Genomic DNA, 21,462 nt, shown 5'->3' on the forward strand with positions numbered 1-21,462 from the left:
GAGAGTGCAGGCCTCTAATGATGGCAATGTTGGTCAGTTTAAACCACTTTGGTCTTTGGTCACTTTGGACCTTTAGTACATTCATACAGGTTGATGCTTTTATTCAAGGTGTTAAATTGAACAAATAGAAATTTTCTTTATCGCCACGATATATGCACGTTCTGTACGGATATACTCATGATACAAACAACAGTTCGAAACAAAATATTTTCAGGTGAATTAATCGCATGAAAAGGACTTTTAGTTTGAGTTAACAAGGTGCAGTGGTGGAAAAAGTACTCACATTTTTAACTTGAGGCTGTAGATCTGCTATTTTCAAATAGCCAAAGTTTAAATAGGGCTGAAGGGGTTAATGTGTGTATTGTAATAATAATCAAAATCCACAAAGTAACTAGTAACTAAAGTTACATCTCAGAACATCTCAGAGACAATATTTGTCTCTGAGATGTTGTGGAGTAGAAGTAAAAGTATAGAACATCGGAAATACTCTGTACATAAATAAGTACAGTACTTGAGTACATGTTCTTAGTTACTTTCCACCTCTGGTTATAACAATAAAAGTATCAAAAAGCAGCGACTAAAGTTGGTGTGTAAGTAGTAAGTAAGTGAAATAAAAATTCTGTAATGCTGTACTCTGTCTGTTTGTAACTCTGTACTCTGCCTTATGTTGAAAAAATACGCTCTTTCTAGGGTTTAGTTTAATAGTATTTTCTCTTTCTCCTAACCACAAACGGTTTCACATCCTTTTCCAGAGCATCTTATACCTTGACAGTAAGGGGCCCCAGCCCCAGGTTTTCTGCTCAGCAGTAGGAGCAGGATGTAGTCTGTGACGTGCACATGCTGTGTGGGCAGAGACGTACAGTATAACTTATTTAAACTCTGACTTGTGCTGTAATCTTGTGCTTTGACTCTCATCAAACTTGATGGGTGCTTGATGCGACCTGGAGACATCAGCTGATTATAATAAATCTTCTTCAGCGCATAAAGTATTCAATCAATCCAAGGCCACTGAGCTGGTAAAATCGGTGTATGCAGCATTATTATGTTATTGATTTGACGTGATCGTCATCATAGATGATTGATGTGGTGTTTCTCCTGTGTCAATGACGCGTGTGTCATGTTTGTTAGAGAATGGACATAGACAGGGTTGCATTGGTTGGGGGTGGAATCCGTGCCTCTGCTTTTTATATCCCCTCCTCTGGTCATACATTTTCATGGCCGGTGGGGATATGTGAAATGTAAGCTAACCCCATTCATCGTGGAATCCATATTTTGGGCAAATATGTCAAAATATGTAAATCTTTCTTTTTAGTGAAAATTGCAGATCTACAAGCTCGCTATTTGTTGTACAAAATGCCACAAACCGTTTTTTTCCTTTTATTTTTACAAATGGAACCCTGGAATAGAGCTCGACAACACAATCCTGTTCTGCTAATCTGTTTTACTGTACATGATCTCATTTACATTGATACACTGACCTGTCACTTTATGTATTGTATTGACTGTAAATTAATTCCCATACATTTTATGTATATTTGATATCTGTTGTTAATTGACAGGTTACAGAAGAGAAATGCGTGACAAATTATCTTTTTTTGCCTTTTCAACTTTCATTAACTGTATCATTAACTCTGAGACAGCAGAGTTTTCTCTCTGGATAATGTGAGTTGATTAATTAACTTTTCCAGCTGTGAATCCCTCACCCCCTCCTGCGTTGTGGTGGGACAGTAGTGTTTATCAACACAACACTTCAAAATCCAGTGATTTTCCAGTGTGAATGGCCTAAACATGCTTAGAATCTGGGGCCATGCTTAGAACGCGTTTCGCCGTGAGCTTCGTCAGGTGCTACACAAACCTTCACTTTTGTATAGCACCTGACGAAGCTCACGGTGAAACGCGTCGTGCTAATAAAATACTTAATAATGCAGTAGTAAGTTGTCCATCTCTGTTCCCTGGAGTGTGCAGTCCCTTGGCCTCCAAGGAGTAGGCATGCAAAGTTTCACGACAATCGGTCTAACGGTGCCAGAGACTAGCCGCTCACAGAAATCTGCCTGTTATAGCGCCACCAGGGGGCCCGATTTGAGAATTGGAGGATGGCATTTCTTCCATGGCCTAGTCGGAATGTGCGTGCAAAATTTCATGCCAATCGGACGCTGCTTTTATGATTTGAGGCATTTTGTTCAAAACGAGCCACTCCTGCAAACGGAAGCCGATTGATTGATTGATTGATTGATTGATTGAATGATTGATTGATTGATTGATTGAATACTTTATTAACAGCTTGCAAAAAAAGCACAGAAAGTACAGTTCTGTACAAGGTCTGCTAAGAGGATTAAAACCCAAGAAAGCACTATGGCTTGTTTCCATTGGGGTCCTTTGTACTCAATTCATTGAAACATTACATGACAAATATACAATACTATGCAAAAACATCATAGAGTAGTTAGGGGCCAGTTCTGAATTGCAGCCTCCTGTAAGTGCTCTTTTAGAGTGGTTTTGAAGGAAGGTAAGGATTCACACTTTTGTATGAGGGCATTCCACATTTTGGTGGCATAGCAGAAGAAAGAATTTAACCTCTTCTTAGCCAATCAGGATGGAATATGTATGTCAAACTTTCCGTCATGATCACATGACTATAGAGATAATATGTACCGATTGGCGTGATGTTTTTTTTTAATTTGATTTGATTTATTTGAAAAGCTAAAACCACATGGTCACCGCAGTTCGAGGATAACACAAGAAAGTCCTGAGACTTATTTCCGTTGAGGTCCTCTTACAATTAACAATCAATACGTTAAAAATACTTTACAATACAACACATGTAACTAACGTAACACTACATAGACATAAGTGACATACACAGTACAGACTACAGACACAGTACACATTACACGGGTCGGGTCCGTATAGCCTGGTTTATTCTGTTCCATGAACGTCAAGCCAGGCTGAAAAGGAGCGACTTTGTCGAGCTAGGCCTTGTCAAGCCAGGCTGTGTTGAGCCAGGATAGTAAAGCCAGGCTTCACGTATTCCTGTAAAAGACCATGAAAGTCGATAGCAGAATCCTTGAACTTGACCAATCATGGAGCCCCCCCCCCAACACACGCGGGGGGGGGGGGTGACGGGACGTGTGTGTGTGTGTGTGTCGGGGGGGTCTAGGGGGCGACAGCTAGGGGGCGACAAATTAAGCCAGGATAGGTGTTAAAGCCAGGCTTAAGCCCTAATTCACCTTTCGTGAAATAGGGCCCTGGTGAGACGAAGGAGGACCCCAGCCAGGAGACAACCCACAGAGCCTAGTCCCTCCACGTGTCAGAGCCTCCCCGAGTCCCGGCAGAGTAGTTCCGGAGAAGCGGACTGAGTGGCCCTGTCTTTCCCTATAGGACTGACCGTGGGTAGCTACTGGGACGTAAGTCGGGGCTTGATCAACCTCGGCTGGGTCACCTGGGCGAGGGTGTATGTTGTGAGACCCGAAACACCCGATGATCCCAGGCTACAACACTGATGATACGTCCCAGGTGCATCCATGCGATGTTTTCTTTATAGATATATATATGGCTGAAGTGGTAAATGCATGTTTTGTAATAATAATCTAAATCTATGAAGTAACTTTTCAAATAATTGTAGTGGAGTAAAAGTACAATATTTGGTTTTAAGTTTTAAGAGTGGAAAATAGTAAAATAAATACCTCTAAAGTGTACTTAAGTACAGTACTTGAGTAAATGTACTTACATAGTTTACACCACTGGCAGCAACATAGGTGTGATAAATGCCACAGGTCACAAAGCGTCACAACGTGTTACGTGACACAACACGTTGTGAGCTTGTAGATCTGGCATTTTCGGCGAGCAACGCCATTGTATGGCGAAGTGTAAATCTGGCTTCAGTGGCCGAGTGTCCAGACTGACACATTTCAAAAATCTATTTCCATGTGTTTTTAAGCTGTTCAGACTTGATAAAAAAACAATCTGATTCCAGGACACAAATTGGATTTGGGCTGCTAGTCTAAACATAGCCATGGTGTTGGCCGGACAGTCATAGAACCCACAACATGATGGACTGACTGTTGTACGTCCTAGTGCACTAGCATGTTGTCAACAGTAGACTACAACACAGGGACATCATTTCCTATGGATAATGACATCACATCCGTTGTTTTTCCAGATTCCCAGGGGCCAATTCTTCTGGGAAGGGTGGGGTGGGGGGGGGGGTTGAAAGCTAATGGACGCTGGGCAGCAGATATGGAGGGTAATTTATGATAACATTAAGTCTGAGAGAGAGAGAGGCGAGGCAGGGAGATAATTGTATCGGATGTGCATTAGGCTGAAAGACTGAATGACTGAATGACTAACTGACTGACTGCCTGACTGACAGGGACATGCACAGACATTTTCGGAGGCAGGGGCTCAAGCAACAACAAAAAAAGGCACCCCACCAACACGCACTATTCACACCTTGATGTAGCCACACTGCCTCGATCCATAATCACACACTATATTCAGAATCTGTTTAAATTCTACTGAAACACATGATATATTACACCCTGAGGAAACAAGTAAGACCAATTCAGTCAGATTAGATCAGTGGTTTCTTTGAGAAAGAAATTAAAGGAAGTATACCATTTAACCACATGAACCATAGCGTCCCTATTCTGCATGTCATAATAGCAGATCTACAAGCTCACAATGCACTGCGTTTGTGACGTGTTGTGAGCTTATAGATTGGCTATTTTTGGTGAAGAGATTTGGTGTTGAGGGGAAAAAGGAGGGGGCCAAGTCCAGACCCCTGGGGGACCCTAGTCTGTTGTAGGTGGTTAATGGATTTCAAACAGATCATATCTTTCCATGTATGTATACACAGAGAGGAACACTAACAACACAGTATTATATTCACACATATACACAAACACATACACACGCACGCACGCACGCACGCACGCACACACGCACACACACACACACACACACTGCAGGAGTTAACTTAAATATTATACACATATGTATTACATCTGCATACATGTGCATACAGCTGAAAAGCTGATCCGGGGGGTGAGAAATATGTATTTGGCCTTTCATTGGAGACAGGGTGATTGATCGAGACAAAACATTGTACAAACAGCAAGCTGCTGTTGTCTCAGTACTGTGTGTGTGTGTGTGTGTGTGTGTGTGTGTGTGTGTGTGTGTGTGTGTGTGTGTGTGTGTGTGTGTGTGTGTGTGTGTGTGTGTGTGTGTGTGTGTGTGTGTGTGTGTGTGTGTGTGTGTGTGCGTGTGCGTGCGTGGAGACAGACCAAGATAAAGAGCATCTCTGTTTGTGTTTTGTTTCAGGGTTTTTAAGAAAGCGAGTCCCAATGGAAAGGTGAGTTACGCAACAGACACACAATCCTATCTACTCAACAGACACACAACTCCATCTACAGTAGCTTACACAACACAGACACACAACGCCATCTAAGTAACAGACACACAACTCCATCTACACAACAGACACACAACCCCATCTACCCAAAACTGATCAGATTACCTTCAGTTTCACCATGAACCCTATAGTGTCCCATTTCTAACGTGAACATTTAGCCAGAATAGCCAAGCTAGATTAGGTATTTTTGATGAAGAGATTTGGTGTAGTGGGCAATACTAACAGACCTACTAAGTATAGAATCCTGGGATACCCGGTCAACTAAGTATATATGTTACAGGTAGATTGGCATTCCAGGTAGAATGGAAAAGAAGCGCTTATTTTCACCGCCCGTCCGCCCACCAGGCATTTCTGTAGAACCAACGCTAGAGGGCAATAAAAGCCAGTCGCACACCACACACGCGCACAACACAAACGAGCACGCACACATGCATACGCGCGCACACACACACGCACGCACGCGCGCGCACAAGGGGGCGAGCCTGAGGGGGCGGGCTGGCGGGCTATGTTAGTGCAGCGAGTGGCAGTTCAATGGGGCAAACCATAGAGGGGCAAATGCAGTCCCCACAACATCATTTACGATTCTGTCCCTATCGGTACATAACTCGAACGGCGCTGATTCGAATCAGCAGACCATCGGCTGGTCGTCGCGGGCACTCGCGCCTGGAGGCGCTCGGGCGCGACTTCCTCAGCCTCAAGGTCTGCTGATTCGGCGCGCCTCCGTCATGGTCCAAAACTATACTTTATCGGCGAAAAAAAGTAGTCCGCGGTTGTTTGAAAAAGTAATGTCCCAAGCGGCAGTCAAACCCAGACTTCCACTGGTAGTGGATGGGGAGTCTAATGATTATCGAAGTGCGCCACTGAAGCTGGTATGTATGTACATCCATGTTGTCCTCGTCGCCGTCCTCCTGGCATCGCAGCCCCGCACCGAGCCTGAAAACAAGCGCTCCACTTCCATTCTACCTGGAATGCCAATCTACCTGTGACATATATATACAATACGGTTTAAGTGGTTAAATGTAAAGGGTTCCTACTTCCTAATGATTGCACCGCAGGTTCATAGATAGATGACACTCACAAGGTATTTTATATTAACAAGAAATATTTAAAGTCATAACATATTAAAAACTTTGACTTACTGTGTGTGTGTGTGTGTGTGTGTGTGTGTGTGTGTGTGTGTGTGTGTGTGTGTGTGTGTGTGTGTGTGTGTAGCTGACTGTTTATCTAGGGAAGAGAGACTTTGTTGACCAAGTAGACTTAGTGGAGCCAGTTGGTAAGGACACACACACACACGCACGCACACACACACACACACACACACACACACACACACACACACACACACACACACACACACACACACACACACACACACACACACACACACACACACACACACACACTCTCTCTCACACACTCACTCACTCACACACACACACACACACACACACACACACACACACACACACACACACACACACACACACACACACACACACAGTAACGTACAATATGATTGGCATCTCCATGGTAACCAAAAACATCACATATAGAAGCTCACAGCATGTCGCAACAGGACATGAGAATTTGGTGTAGAGGAAAAAAAAGAGTGGACCGAGTACAGAGCCGACCCCGGTCAATTTGAGGGATGAAGTGGTTACAGCAGCACTCAAGTGTGATATTGCTTTTATACAACAGCTCTACAAGCGCCGTTTCATTAGTTCAACAGTAATAACTGACAACAGATTGTGATTTGTTTGTTTATTTAAACCTTTATTCAGCTCTGCCAACACAATTAGTTCTGCTGGAACTGGACCGAGACTGGGCTGTTGCCCAGCAACGCATAAACATTTTCCTGCGTGCTAGCTTGCTACTGTACTTTGATAGGTCTACAACAATGTATCATTGTACATGTATCCAGGGCTGTCACGATTACAGAATTTAAGTTGACGATTAATTGTCACACAAATAAAGGTTTATGGCATTGAACATTTATCATGAATACAAATTACATTTCTGTTTATAATAATGTTATACAAAAAAAAGAGGAAACAATAAAGTGACACGTAAGCTTGTAGATCTGCTATTTCTGCTATTTTTGGAAAATGTGCATGGACATTTTTCAACATGGAAATGATTATGCAAAATAATTGCGATTATCTCAAATAATTGCGATTTGACGATTATGTAATAATTGTGACAGGCCTACATGAATCTGTATGTTTACATTCATGTGCAACCAGTGAAATAAGAGTCTGCTTATGACCGTTAAGGCCTTTGCAGACAGGGTGCGGAAAAAACGGACAATATCATTTTTGAAATGAACACATGGTTCTCAATGACCTCATGCACACCGGATCCGAATTTACCATGCGGCGATGCGATGCGGCGATGCGTCTTTTTTCCAATCGAACCCATTTCGATTTGTGCGTCTTTTCGCATGCGGTAAAAACTGATTGACTAATCGCACCCCGTCTGCAAAGGCCTAGTTAATTAATTAATTCATTAATTAATTGTTATTTGAACACCTGTAGCGGAGTGCTGCAAATAGTTAAACATTCCAGTGCTGTCATGCTCTATATCAACACTCATGGAATGCCTCTTGTCCAGTCAAACTACTTGGTCAGAACAAACTGTTGTATAAATAATATTTATATAACACACAAAAAAGATACCTTTGACTGGTTGACATATTATTTGAATTTTCTAATGGGATGTTTTTGTATGTAATCATTCTCCTCTCCTCTCCTCCAGACGGTGTAGTTCTCATTGATCCAGAGTACTTGAAGGAAAGAAAAGGTTAATGTTATGTTTCTGTTCTTCTACCGTCTTACATTAGGAATCAAACAAAAGTTTTAAACACATTGATGGTGGATTGTAGTTAACATACCAGTACCACAGTTGCTACGGAGTAATTAATCTAGCACTATGAATGCTATTATTATCGAGTAGTACTAGTGTGAGTAACTCAGGTCATGGGTTCAGGTTCAAACCCAACTGGAGACTTTCTTTCTGTGTGGACTTGACATGTTCTCCCTGTGTTCACCTAGATTTCCTCACATACTGTATAGGAAGTAGGAACATACCATAGTCAGGCATTGGATTTGGTCCCTAGCTGGGCGCTGCTCAGTGGCTGCCTTCTGCTCCTAATTGTTAGGATGAGTCACGTACAGAGGGTCAATAAACATACTAGTACCACAACGGGTACCACTGTTACTACAGAGTTAATCTCTCAAGAACAGATTCTGCCCTGCGGTGGAATCTGTCGGAGGGGTTCGTCATAACGTGTGCGCATTGGCTACAAGTGGGCGTGCCTTCAGATCAGGAAGCGGGCCGCGCTTTACCCAATCAAATGTAGTGGGCGGGATTCACGTGTCCATCCACCCTTCCCCCCTCGAAACTAGCCGAAACTAATTTAACAATAGCGTCCTCGGAGCGGACAAAACCACGGAAAGATATTCACATTTTAACGTACTCTTTCATCATAGAAACAAGTGGGCTTATAACCAAAACCATCCATGTTCTCTGGGAGAAGTGGTGTTAGTGTTCCGTGTAGAAATATTGTTAGTGGGAATGAAAACGTAGTCGCACCAACCGGAAGTGATGCGCTGAAGGCAGACATGAAACCGGAGTTTCCCTGCGCACTAGTCTTCCATTTTCCTCCCGCCAGACCCCACAGACAATATCAGAAAACAGAGGTCGCTGTTTTTCATTTTCTGTGGGGTCTGGCTACGCGAGACTACTACAGAGTAAACTGCTAGTACAAAAACGGGATAACTGTGTCTCTCATTTTGTATTTGTGTGTTATTTGCTTGTAGTGTTTGTGACGCTGACCTGTGCGTTTCGTTACGGCCGGGAGGATCTGGATGTCCTCGGACTGACCTTCCGGAAGGATCTGTTTGTCGCCAACATCCAGGCCTTCCCTCCTCTGGTAGAGGACAAGAAGAACCTCACTCGCCTACAGGAACGACTGGTCAAAAAGCTGGGGGAACATGCTTATCCCTTCGTCTTTGATGTGAGAACCATTATCACACTTTTGTCTAGTCTCTGGACAATTCATTAATTCATTTTAAAGGAAGTGGTCAGAATGTTGTCTTTATTTAGACAGTACAACAGCTGAGACACAATGTAAGACAGACAGCGTAGGAGAGAAAGAGTGTAAAAGATACCAAAAATAGAACAGCTGGGAGACAGACAGCGTAGGAGAGACCGACAGTAGGACAGCTGGGAGACAGACAGTGTAGGAGAGACAATTAGTGAGACAACTGAGATTTAGACAATGTAGCAGAGACAGACAGACAGACAGACAGACAGACAGACAATACGAAAGGTGATTGAGAGAGACAATGTGGGACTGATACCCCGTAGGACAGCTGGGAGACAGACAGTGTAGGAGAGACAAATAGTGAGACAACTGAGAATGAGACAATTTAGCAGAGACAGACAATAAGAAAGGTGATAGAGGGACAATGTGAGACAGATAGACCGTAGGACAGCTGAGAGACGACAGTGTAGGACAGATAGACAGTAAGACAACTGAGATTGAGACAGTGTAGCACAGACAGACAGACAGACAATACGAAAGGTGATAGAGAGACAATGTGGGACAGATACCCCGTAGGACAACTGAGATTGAGACAGTGTAGCAGAGACAGACAGACAAAAAGAAAGGTGATAGAGAGACAGTGTGGGACAGATAGACAGTAGGACAGCTGAGAGACGACAGTGTAGGAGAGACAGTACAGACAATGTATTTGGCGGTCAAATAAACAGTGTTATGTTTTTATTCAGATTCCTCTCAACTTGCCGTGTTCTGTGACTCTCCAGCCAGGTCCAGACGACACTGGGAAGGTGAGGATTGAATTAAAAAAATACTTGATCTGCTCAGTCAGTACAACCGCAGTATCCTATGCCTATAGTATGTAACGCCCGAGATTCGAACCTGGGAACGGACACTAAAGCCAAACATCTAAGCCACTAGCCCCCTTTGGCCTGGGGAGATATTAGGCTTTTTTATCTTCTGTGTGTATTGCTTATGCATTGTGCGGTATACTGTAACGTGATTGTGTCTATTTGTTTATGCATAAAGACATCTCTTCACACTTCACTGAACTTTCCCTGATCTTTCCCCGTAGTATGTGTCTGATTTGACACCTAGCACCATTTTACACCTGGCACATGCCCCCCTTTTTCCCTGACAAGGCTTGGACTATCCACTGACGTTCCACTGAAGTGCATGTGGCAGGTGCTTTGAAACTTCGTATACTATTGTTCATTGTTCATGGTGTTTTTGTGATGTTGTTCTTCTTTCGTTTTTTTGGGTCGCTACTCTTGCTGTATCTTACAGTATTTCTCTCACACTGTATCTGTATATGTAACTGCCAAAGTGACTAGTTGTCGAGCGCTGTGTTTCATTAACAGGTTCCCAGCTGAAGAAGAGAGGTGATCAAAATGGATCAAAATGGGTGGTGGCAATTAAGAGCCACGATTTTAGAAGCGCTAAGTGGGTCGGAAGCACTCCACTCAGCATTGTGCCTCACTACGTCTCTTAGTTGTTCTGAAATCCATGGTAAACCACGGGCTATTGTGGCTTATTGCTTTAGTAGGCATCAATATTTTTAAATGCCTTTAGAGGCTTCCTGGTGAAATGTGACTGGTGATTGACAAATGTAGAGGTCGTGGTATCAGGCAGATCGCCTGTCTGACAGTTGTGCATTGATTGATGCATAGTAAAATTAAATTAAAGATCTTGCACTCCACCAATTAAACGTTTTGTAACATAACATGATTTTTGTTCATTGTTCAATGTTGGAAAATCTATGCCTTTAGAAGGACTTTGCCTTTAAGAGACTTAGTCACATACGATCACAACCTAAAACCTGATGAAGTGCCCTCTTTGGTGCCCTTCCAGTGGAGAAAACATGATGAATTGCCCTCTAGGGTACCCTTCCATTGGAGAAAACATAATGCCTCAACAGACTGAAAACTCTGGTCATTACAGTGACACTGACATGCTGCTCTGGAATCGTTCTGAGATCGTCAGGGTCACTGAAGTAACCTACAACAGAATTCTTGATTAAGAGTAAGCAGTAGGCACAGGCCTGGTTAGCAAAACCATAGCCTCTAATCATGCTAAAACAACAACACAGGCACATTCAAAACCTGTTGACCAATCACTAGGCGTCGCTAGTGCAATGTCACTCTGCAGCACATTGAATTGCCTTGTTGTTGAAATGTGCTCGCAATGCAAATAAAATTGCCTTGGAAAATCTAAGCTTTCCATTATATGGGTGCAAGCTATTGAACACATAATCTCTCAAGAACAGATTCAGAGCTGCGCCACTGAATCTGTCGGAATTTCTTTGGTGTCGTTTTCACCAAAAAAATGAGAAATCTGAGCTACATGTGTTTTTCTACAAATCCTACTATTGGAGTGGACGGAGGTGACGTTTTTTGTGATGACGTCACATCCATCCATTCCTTCTCTCAGCCTCGAGGGACCGTTCCTAAGTTGTTTTAGAGCGACCTCTTGTGGATTTTTGTTTTGTTTTTGAAAAGACGTATGTTTACGTCCTTGGCAGGCAAGTGTTTATTTAAAAGGACGTATGCGTATGTCCTTGGCAGGCAATGTTTTAATAGCCTTTTTCCAGTGTTTAACTGTTAGCTGTTGGTGCTAAGCGTTAGCCTGTGATTACGTGTACGCGCGGCCACGTAGCATGCACGGCAGGTCCTTGGACCCCCAAGTTGTCCACGAAGCATTCGCTGGGGGTCCGCGACTCCGGATCCACGGACCTCCCTTGGGGTATGGTCTAGTTTACTGTACATAACTTCAGCAACTTCAACTTGAGAACAGGTTGGCACTCAGTTCTATAAAGGAGGCTCTGAAAGCATTTTCTTTTCTTTACAGGTCTTCATTGACTACACAGCATGTTTCTGCTGACTCTATAATACACCTGACCTGTGTTTCATGAGTTCATCTCATCAAAAATCAATCTGTTTGTTGTGACTCTCCAGGCCTGTGGCGTTGACTTTGAAGTGAAAGCATTCTGTGCGGAAAACACAGAGGAAAAAATCCACAAAAGGTTGGTAATAAATCAATGAATTCTGCTTGAAAGTGAACCAAGCTATAGTTGGTGATATATCAAGGAATTTTGATTGAATGTGAACCAGGCTTGGGTCTGTCTGTCCAAGTATCCTAAGGCTTGCAAGGAATGTCACTCCAAGCCCTGGTGCTGAATGGGAAGTTTCTGCCTTCAAAAATGAGCTGTTCAAAAATTTAATAAGGTCAGACTACAGAAGTTCATCAGTTCATCATTCGCTTTCGGTGGCACAGTGGTAAAGTCCCTGCCCACCACCATGAGATTGTCGGTTCGAATCCGCCGTGGTGCATCCGACTTTGAACACAATTGGCCCGTATTCGGGGGAGGGAAGCCGGGTGGGGTGGTACTGGTCACTGCACGTACTCCTACGGGCTGGGGCGGCACCTGTCAGCGGGGAGTGTTGCACGGGAGGAGTAGGACGAAGGCTCTACGTCCTCCCGGTGGGGGCTCCTCACTGGTAGGTGAGTCAGTAGGATACATACAGCAGAAGTGACAACACAGAAATGTGTGTGGGGAGGAATTAATTGGCATAATGATTACATTGGGGAGAAAAAGAGGGTCAAAAATTATTGACTACTCAAATTTTTTAGAAAATAAAATAAATAAATGAATCAGTCGATTTTAAGGCTAAATTTAGAATCTGGCAAAGGGCCAGTAGAGCAATGAAGGACATCACTGCTCTTGTCTTCATGTTTTTCATTTACGTATGTATTCAATTTGTTCAATTTATTCCTATTAAATATTTCAGCTATTGGAAAATAGACAATCCTACAAGCTGCTTGTACATTTGTGAGCTTTTGTTGTGAGCTTTTTGATGTGACGTGTTGTGAGTTTGTAGATCTGCTATTTTCGAGAAATGTTGACAAATGCTGGCAACTGTTTTCTTATGGGGGCACAATATCTTTTCAAATGGGCGTTCGCTGCCAAATACAGTATTATATCAATTTGGGGGTTGACATAAAATGTCTGAGAACAACTGGTCTAGTTAATGTAATGATTATCATTACTACTGTATTAGTGGTAGTATTAAACTGTGTGTGTGCGTGCGTGCGTGCGTGCGTGCATTTGTGCGTGCGTGCGTGCGTTTGTGTGTGTGTGTGTGTGTGTGTGTGTGTGTGTGTGTGTGTGTGTGTGTGTGTGTGTGTGTGTGTGTGTGTGTGTGTGTGTGTGTGTGTGTGTGTGTGTGTGTGTGTGTGTGTGTGTGTGTGCGTGCGTGCTTGTGTGCGTGCATGCTTGTGTAGGAATTCAGTGCGGTTGATCATCAGGAAGGTCCAGTATGCTCCAGAGAGACCAGGCCCCCAGCCCACAGCTGAGACCACCAGGCAGTTCCTCATGTCAGACAAACCCCTGCACCTGGAGGCCTCCTTAGACAAGGAGGTACCACTAGCACACCTCCATAATGTGTAATATGTAAAGCGTGTTATTATGTAAAAGCGGACTGAAGTGTGCTATATTATAGCGTACTGTGTAGTCCGCTTGTACACATAGCACACTTTAGTCTGCTCATACATACGGTATAGCACACTTTAGATAGGTTATAATAACTATAGTGCACATTAGTCTGGTTTTACATCAAGTACACTTTATGGTGGATATATGGTTATAATTATAGTACATGTTAATATACACCGGTTGCTTGACGAATGAATGATCCAAAGATGTGGCAGCAAATATTTAGCATTTTGAATTCTATTATATTCATATTTTATTCACAGTGAAAAATTTACCTCGTTTTCACAAGAAAATAAATTACTTTGTTTTAGCATAATATTCACATCCTGTGTGCATGTACGCATGACACAAACAACAGTGTGAATGCAAATGAATTGCACAAAACTTACAGTGTGTGTAAGGACCGTTAGTCTAGTTATAACAATAAGACATTTAGCCTTATACAGTAGCTTTGTCTGTATCACACCTTGCCTAGTAATAGCTGTTCTCTTTCAGATCTATTACCACGGCGAGCCAATCAGTGTAAACGTCCACGTCACCAACAACACCAACAAGACAGTCAAGAAAATGAAGATTTCAGGTACCATACGTTGGTTCTGTGTAAGGGATCATGAACAGTTGATATTGAGAAATAAACCAGGGACCCCTCCTCTCAATATCGACCATCTCACTGTTCAATATCCTGCTTATTACACAGCTACTTAATAAACAAATCAATAATTTTACACAAAAGATATTTAGAAAAGTATTTAATTTAAAAAGGATTTAATTGCTTACTAAAGAACATAGTCTATTAAATTATGCCAGTGAGGTCCTTCCAAAGCAACACGGACGGCTCACAAAACTAATATGAATCGAGATTATTTTACTGCATTGCCGATTTCTTGTCTTAAAGGGGAATTTTGGACCACGGTGTTCTTACCTTTTCTATGATGTTATGAAAAAAGATTCCCCTTTAAATGTTTTCAAACATTCTGTAATGTACAGTTTAGCTGTAAAATTACATCATTTGTTTACTTACATCCCTGCATGCCATGTTGGATACACCATGTTCACCAATAAATAAGAACTTAAAGTAAAAGTATACGGGTCAATTGATTGATTGATCATTAAAATAAACCCATCTGATCACGTAACACGGCTGTTAAGTGGTCAGATCTATGAGTGACACTCTTAAGAGTCTAAATGAGTGATGTGTGTGTGAGTTATATAGTAAATCACTGTAACAAGCTCTATGTTGTGTGTTTACAGTTCGTCAGTATGCAGACATCTGTCTGTTCAACACGGCCCAGTATAAATGCCCCGTTGCCACAGAGGAATCAGAGTACGTCTGTTTGTTTGCCTAACTGTCTGTCTGTCTGTCTTTCTATCTGTCTTTCCGCCTCTATATCTATCTTTCTATCTATCAACAGTATCTTATATGTCTGCCTTTATACAGTATCTATCTGTCTTTCTATCTGCATATGTACGTATTTGTGTATGTATCAAATGTACATGCGTACGTACGTACATACATGTGTGTGTGTGTGTGTGTGTGTGTGTGTGTGTGTGTGTGTGTGATGCTTGTGTCCTCAGTGACCTGGTGGCTCCCAGTGCAACGTTCTGTAAAGTGTTTACGCTGACACCGTTCCTGGCCAGCAACAGAGAGAAACGAGGCCTGGCGCTGGACGGAAAACTCAAACATGAAGACACTAACTTGGCCTCCAGTACCCTGTGAGACCTGCTGTTTATTAACCAGCCCACACGCACACATGCACTTACATTACAGTACATGCTCACACGCACGCACGCACGCACGCACACACACACACACACACACACACACACACACACACACACACACACACACACACACACACACACACACACACACACACACACACACACACACACACACACACACACACACACAACTCTGAATGATGATAGACATTAGTGCAACATTGTATTTATGACTGAGAGAGTTTTATGTGTGTGTGTGTGTGTGTGTGTGTGTGTGTGTGTGTGTGTGTGTGTGTGTGTGTGTGTGTGTGTGTGTGTGTGTGTGTGTGTGTGTGCAGATTGAAGGAAGTTGCTAACAAGGAGATGCTGGGTATTATCGTCTCATATAAAGTTAAAGTGAAGCTGGTGGTATCAAGAGGAGGGTACGTACACTAGTTAAATACTGAATAACTTCTTCAATCAAACAAAAGCTATTTTGATATAATGTTTTACTGGTATAGTTTTACAGGCACAATGCAGAATTTAGAAATTGGTTGCCAATTATAAGTTAACTGAATAATATGAATTATACATACACTGTAAAGTCCTGAGTGTTAATTCAACTCTGAGAACGTGCACTCTCAGAGTTTAAAACACACTGAGGATTTTACATAGTAGCTTCTTGTTGGATCGGCTGAGTGGACTTGAAGATGTCTAACAGTGTTTTTAACGATTTCAGGATCTTGGGAGATCTGGCAGCAAGGTAAGAAGCAGAAGAAGCAATTATTTGGAGGCCCACTTGCAATACCCTCACGGCCCACTAGTGGTCCCTGGCCCACAGCATGTCGTATAATAGACATGCTGTAACATTATGTGTGATGGTTTATATGCTAATGTTTATTGCATCACTTTGAGATTTGTTCAAATGTAAAGTGCTTAATAAATTAAATTCATTATTATTATTATCATTATAATAATGATTGTGTTTATACAGTGTATGTATAGTATAATAGACATATTGTACATAACACTATGATTTCAGTGATGTGTCGGTGGAGCTGCCTTTCACTTTGATGCACCCCAAACCTTCAGAGGACTCTCTCTACAGAGAGGGTACGTTACTTTGGTTTATATATCCCATTTTTATCTCATCTAAAACATCTATGAAAATACAGTATATTTTAGAAATATGGGAGAACATTAGCCAAAATATCATTATTCTATTTCTGTTATTATTAAATGTACAATTATGTAATATGATGTTTATCTGCAGCTCCAGATGAAGATGCTGTTGACGCAAACCTCATAGAGTTTGACACAAAGTAAGTAACCAACTCTATCTTAGTGCTGGCTGTGGGCTGCTTCTAGGACTGGGCGATATAACTTCAAATCAATGTCAGGATGGTTTAAAACCTTTGCCTCGACTACAATTAATGAAAGACTATTTTAGAAAATAAAGAAAATGCTTAAAAATAGCCAAGATCGGCTATTTTCACTGTTTGTACATCAACCATGTACAACAAAGTATAATACAGGTTAAGTGGTTAAGCACAATAATCGATTTATTCGATAACAAAAAATAAATATATGCTTCTCGACTAATCAATTACCCTACATGAGCAAGATTAAGTTGGTTATTGGTTTCGATATATTATGAATTAATTGCCCAGCCCTAGCTGGTTCTCTCTCTCTCTGTCTACCTGCCTGCCTTTGGTCCTTGTGAAGTTGTCAATAATACATGTCAGACTTCCTGTTGTTTGTCTTCCTGTTAGAAACAGCTGTTTAATAATTCATGCACAGTGATGCAAGAAATCAGTTGTGCAGTGCTTTATAACTGCATCAATAACACAGCCAGCTTCCTCTCTCTCTCTCTCTCTAGTACAGTAGGCATGTTCAGGTTAAATTGTTTCACGTTTCATGTGCAGAATGTTTCCACAACATGAAAACCCTGTCATAACACTAACAGAGCTCATCAATTTATTTATTCATTCATGTATTCATTCATTCATAACATTTTCTATCACTTAATCTTATTGATTCGTTTTTTTTAATATAGTAAAATATTAATATCTGGTTTGATTTTAACTGTTTGAGGAGGCTTGTTTTCTCAAAATGTGAGTAATTCCTCCACCACTGGTCGGAAGGAGTATGTATTGCGCTTTAAATAAAAATGTACATAATGTTGATTGCTCGATGGCAAGCTCCGGGACCTGGGCCTGAATATTTCACTGTGCGACTGAATCCTGGACTTCCTGACAGACCGCCCCCAGACCAGGGACGTGCACAGATAGACTCTAGGTGGTGCTAGAGCACCTGCCCTTTGCCCTCTTGACCAGAAGTGCCCTTTTGAAAAAAAGGAAAAAAAAGTTGTTGTTTTTTTCCAGTTTACAGCAGGGGTCTTCAACAGGGGGTCCGGGACCCCTAGGGGGTCCTCAGAGTTACTACAGGGGGTCCGCCAAATCTTTTTGTGGTATGATTTTTCTTTTTACCATAACCACTCGAAACCTAGCATCCCTTCTCTGAGGAGAACTTTAGCCAAAAATAGCAGATCTACAAGCCCTGCTGCGAGGCGCTGCGAGGCGTTGTGGGCTTGTAGATCGGCTATTTTTGGCAAAGAGGTATAGGTGTAGAGGGAAAAAAGAGCAGACCAAGTAAAAAAAAAAAAGTATAATTTACTTGAGCACCTGCCCCTCAAAATGTCTGTGCACGCCACTGCCCCAGACGGTGAGAGTGGCTGGTTGTACTTCCTCCACACTGAGTCCCATAGCATAGGGGCACCACAGGGCTGTGTCCTCAGCCCCCTCCTGTACTCCCTGTACACCTACGACTGCGTGGCGACACAGTCATCAAACCATGTTGTGAAGTTTGCTGACGACACGGCAGTGGTGGGTCTGATCTCTGGCGGCGACGAGTTGGCCACCCTCGGCTCCAAGGCCACCTTGGAGCCGTGGTTTATGGACAATCACCTCTCTCTGAATGTCAGAAAGACCAAGGAGATTGTTGTGGACTACAGGAAAAAGAAGGATGATCTCCAACCAGTTACCATCAATGGCTCAGCGGTGCCAAATACCTGGGGGTGAACATCGAGAAGGACCTGACTTGGGACTGCCATGTCACTGCAGTCGTAAAACAAGGCCCAACAGTGCCTGTACGTGTTACTGTACGTGTCATAGCAGAAAAACCAAGGAGATTGTTGTGTACTACTACAGGAAGAAGAGGGATGAGCTCCAACCAGTTACCATCAATGGATCAGCGGTGGAGAGGGTGGACACCTTCAAATACCTGGGGGTGAACATCGAGAAGGACCTGACTTGGGACTGCGAGTCGTAAAAAAAAAAGGCCCAACAGCGCCTGTACGGACTCAGGCGCCTGAAGCAATTTGGCCTGAGACCCAACACCATCAGGGACTTCTACAGAGGCACAATAGAGACTTTCCTGACAAGCAGCTTCACGTCCTGGTACGGCAGATGTACGGACAGAGACCGCAAGGCGCTACTTATTTTTTGAATCCCTGAGGATTGACCCCACTCACCCCCAATAAACACTTTTTTTCCCCTAAAAAGGGTGAAGGGATACAAGATCCTCTCAGCACGCACTAGCAGGCTGAGGAACAGTTTTTTTCCAATCAGGCTGTTAAATGACAGTGAAAAGTGAATGTGCAATAACTCTTTGTACTCTGCAGAATGCACTTTCTTTGACTGATATTCTTGCCCTGTGTTTATTGTTTATTGAGTGTTTTTAGGTTGTTTTATTATGTTTTTATTGTCTTATTGTATTGGAGCTTCAGAGCGTACGTTTTTCACATCTATGTACCTGATAAACAGTGCATCTAAGTGACAATAAAATGAATCTGAATGTTGGCAGGAATGCCTTTAATGTCAGGTTGACGTTGAAACAGTCGATTTGTTGATTTGTTGAAATTATTAAAACGATACACTTCACAATTATTCGATTGATCAAAAAAGTAATCGGTAGAATAATCGCTAAGAAAACAGATCGTTGCAGCCCTAATGTTAACACGATGAACTTTGAAGAGGAGTTTGACCACAGCATTGAAATGATGCTATCTCTCTCTCTCTCTCTCTCTCTCTCTCTCTCTCTTCAGTGACGATGACATCGTTTTTGAGGACTTCGCACGACAGCGGCTGATTGACGCAAAGGACGAGGAGGACGAGGAGGGGCCAGAGTCGCCCATGCTCAACACCAGATAGACAACAGACACACGCACTCGCACACGCACAAGCACACACACACACACACACACACACACACACACACACACACACACACACACACACACACACACACACACACACACACACACACACACACACACAGACAGACTGGCAAACGGACAGAAGGACGGACGGACAGACGGACAGACGGACAGAGAGCCTCTTGTGCTGCTGTGTTGTTGAGGAATCTTCCAGTGATGCCGTGTTCATGTTCTCATGATGGGGAGACGTTGTTCGGCTTATGTTTAACAGCTCGAACGACGGTAGCGAGGTTCAAAGTGTTAAAGAAGCTGTGGTCCTGCTGATGGTAGAGCTTGGAGAGAGCATGCTTCAATCCACCCTTTTATTTTAGCTGCTTTTACGCACATGAACCCTAGCGTCCCTATTCTGGGCATGTTATAATAGGCAAAGATAGCAGATCTAAAAGCTCACAGTGAGCTTATGGATTTAGTGATAGATTTAGTGTAATGAGGAGGGAAATAAAGGAGGGGACCAAGTATAGCCACCTGGGGGACTCTGGTCAATAATGTATGGTTTAGGTGGTTAATCGTATCACGATCGGACTTGTGTGGATCGCAACAGGACCAACGTGGCAGGCAACCAATCAGGATTTGGTTCAAGCGTGAGTCACATGACCTATTCTGTGAGTCACATTGGAGGAGAGAATGTGATGTAAAGACCCTAGCAACAGAACATCTTGCTTAACCGTTTATATCAATGGGTGGCATTGTCTGCATGGGTACACGGCAATCATTCATTTCTATGTTTTGTGAGTACAACAACACCGCCTTTTGTCAACACGTCGTTTATTGGACATTATTTATTTAGTGGACTGGATGTTTTACAGAAACACCCCTAGCTGACAGTGTTGAGCTAGGGAATTTTAGCTAAATCAATTAGCCTGCCATGTAAAGAGAGACACAACCTTACCATGTGTTAGACCGTTGTCAGACACAGATGAAGACAATGATGTTGCCTGTACTAGTGTAGGGCATTAGAACATGATGTAGGCCAGTGGTTCCCATACTGGGGGTTGGGACCCCCAGGGTGGTCTCTAAATTATTTGGGGGGGGGGGGGGGGGTCCCCAGATGATTCGCTTAATGTGCATTAATGTGCAACATTGTTTTCTCACTCAACAGTAAACAACAACATACAGGATAAGTGTATACAGCCCAGTGAGCCATAGTCGGCTATTAGACCTCCGTTTAAAACAGGGTTATAATAACAGTGATAGTGGTGATAGTGGTATAACAGTGAACGTTTTTTAGACGTCTAGGCTTAGCCTAGACGTTGATTAGATGTTTTTTAAGCGTCTATACTGTATATAGACGTCTATATTATAGACGTCATTTCAATGGCTATAGTATAGACGGTCTATAAATAGACGCTTAAAAAACAGCTAATCAACGTCTAGGCTAAGCCTAGACGTCTAAAAACTTTCACTGTTATACCAATTATAATCCTATTTTAGCCTAGCCCTTAGACGTATTTTAGACGTCTAATAGCCCGAAAAATGCTCAGTGGGAGGATATCTGCACTTTTCTACAGTTACAATTTAAGGGT

The 21,462-nt window shown here is 42.6% G+C and overlaps 1 protein-coding gene across 2 annotated transcripts in view; it reads left to right on the forward strand.

Moving 5' to 3' along the window:
* The window catches only part of arrb1 (arrestin, beta 1), a 33,485-nt gene extending 12,491 nt beyond the window's left edge, over positions 1–20,994 (forward strand). For both annotated transcript variants that reach the window (XM_084063755.1, XM_084063756.1), the window contains 15 exons: positions 5,320–5,350; positions 6,623–6,683; positions 8,165–8,209; positions 9,229–9,425; positions 10,202–10,261; positions 12,425–12,492; positions 13,752–13,887; positions 14,458–14,542; positions 15,214–15,286; positions 15,538–15,675; positions 16,023–16,106; positions 16,403–16,426; positions 16,706–16,776; positions 16,937–16,985; positions 19,769–20,994. In XM_084063755.1, coding sequence (XP_083919881.1) covers positions 5,320–5,350; positions 6,623–6,683; positions 8,165–8,209; positions 9,229–9,425; positions 10,202–10,261; positions 12,425–12,492; positions 13,752–13,887; positions 14,458–14,542; positions 15,214–15,286; positions 15,538–15,675; positions 16,023–16,106; positions 16,403–16,426; positions 16,706–16,776; positions 16,937–16,985; positions 19,769–19,874 — 1,228 coding nt within the window. In that variant the 3' untranslated portion in view covers positions 19,875–20,994. The remainder of the gene's footprint in view (positions 1–5,319; positions 5,351–6,622; positions 6,684–8,164; positions 8,210–9,228; positions 9,426–10,201; positions 10,262–12,424; positions 12,493–13,751; positions 13,888–14,457; positions 14,543–15,213; positions 15,287–15,537; positions 15,676–16,022; positions 16,107–16,402; positions 16,427–16,705; positions 16,777–16,936; positions 16,986–19,768) is intronic.
* The last annotated feature ends 468 nt before the right edge of the window (positions 20,995–21,462 follow it).

This window comes from Gymnoscopelus microlampas (genome assembly GCF_963454915.1).
Source record: "Gymnoscopelus microlampas genome assembly, chromosome: 8".
Lineage (NCBI taxonomy): Eukaryota > Metazoa > Chordata > Actinopteri > Myctophiformes > Myctophidae > Gymnoscopelus > Gymnoscopelus microlampas.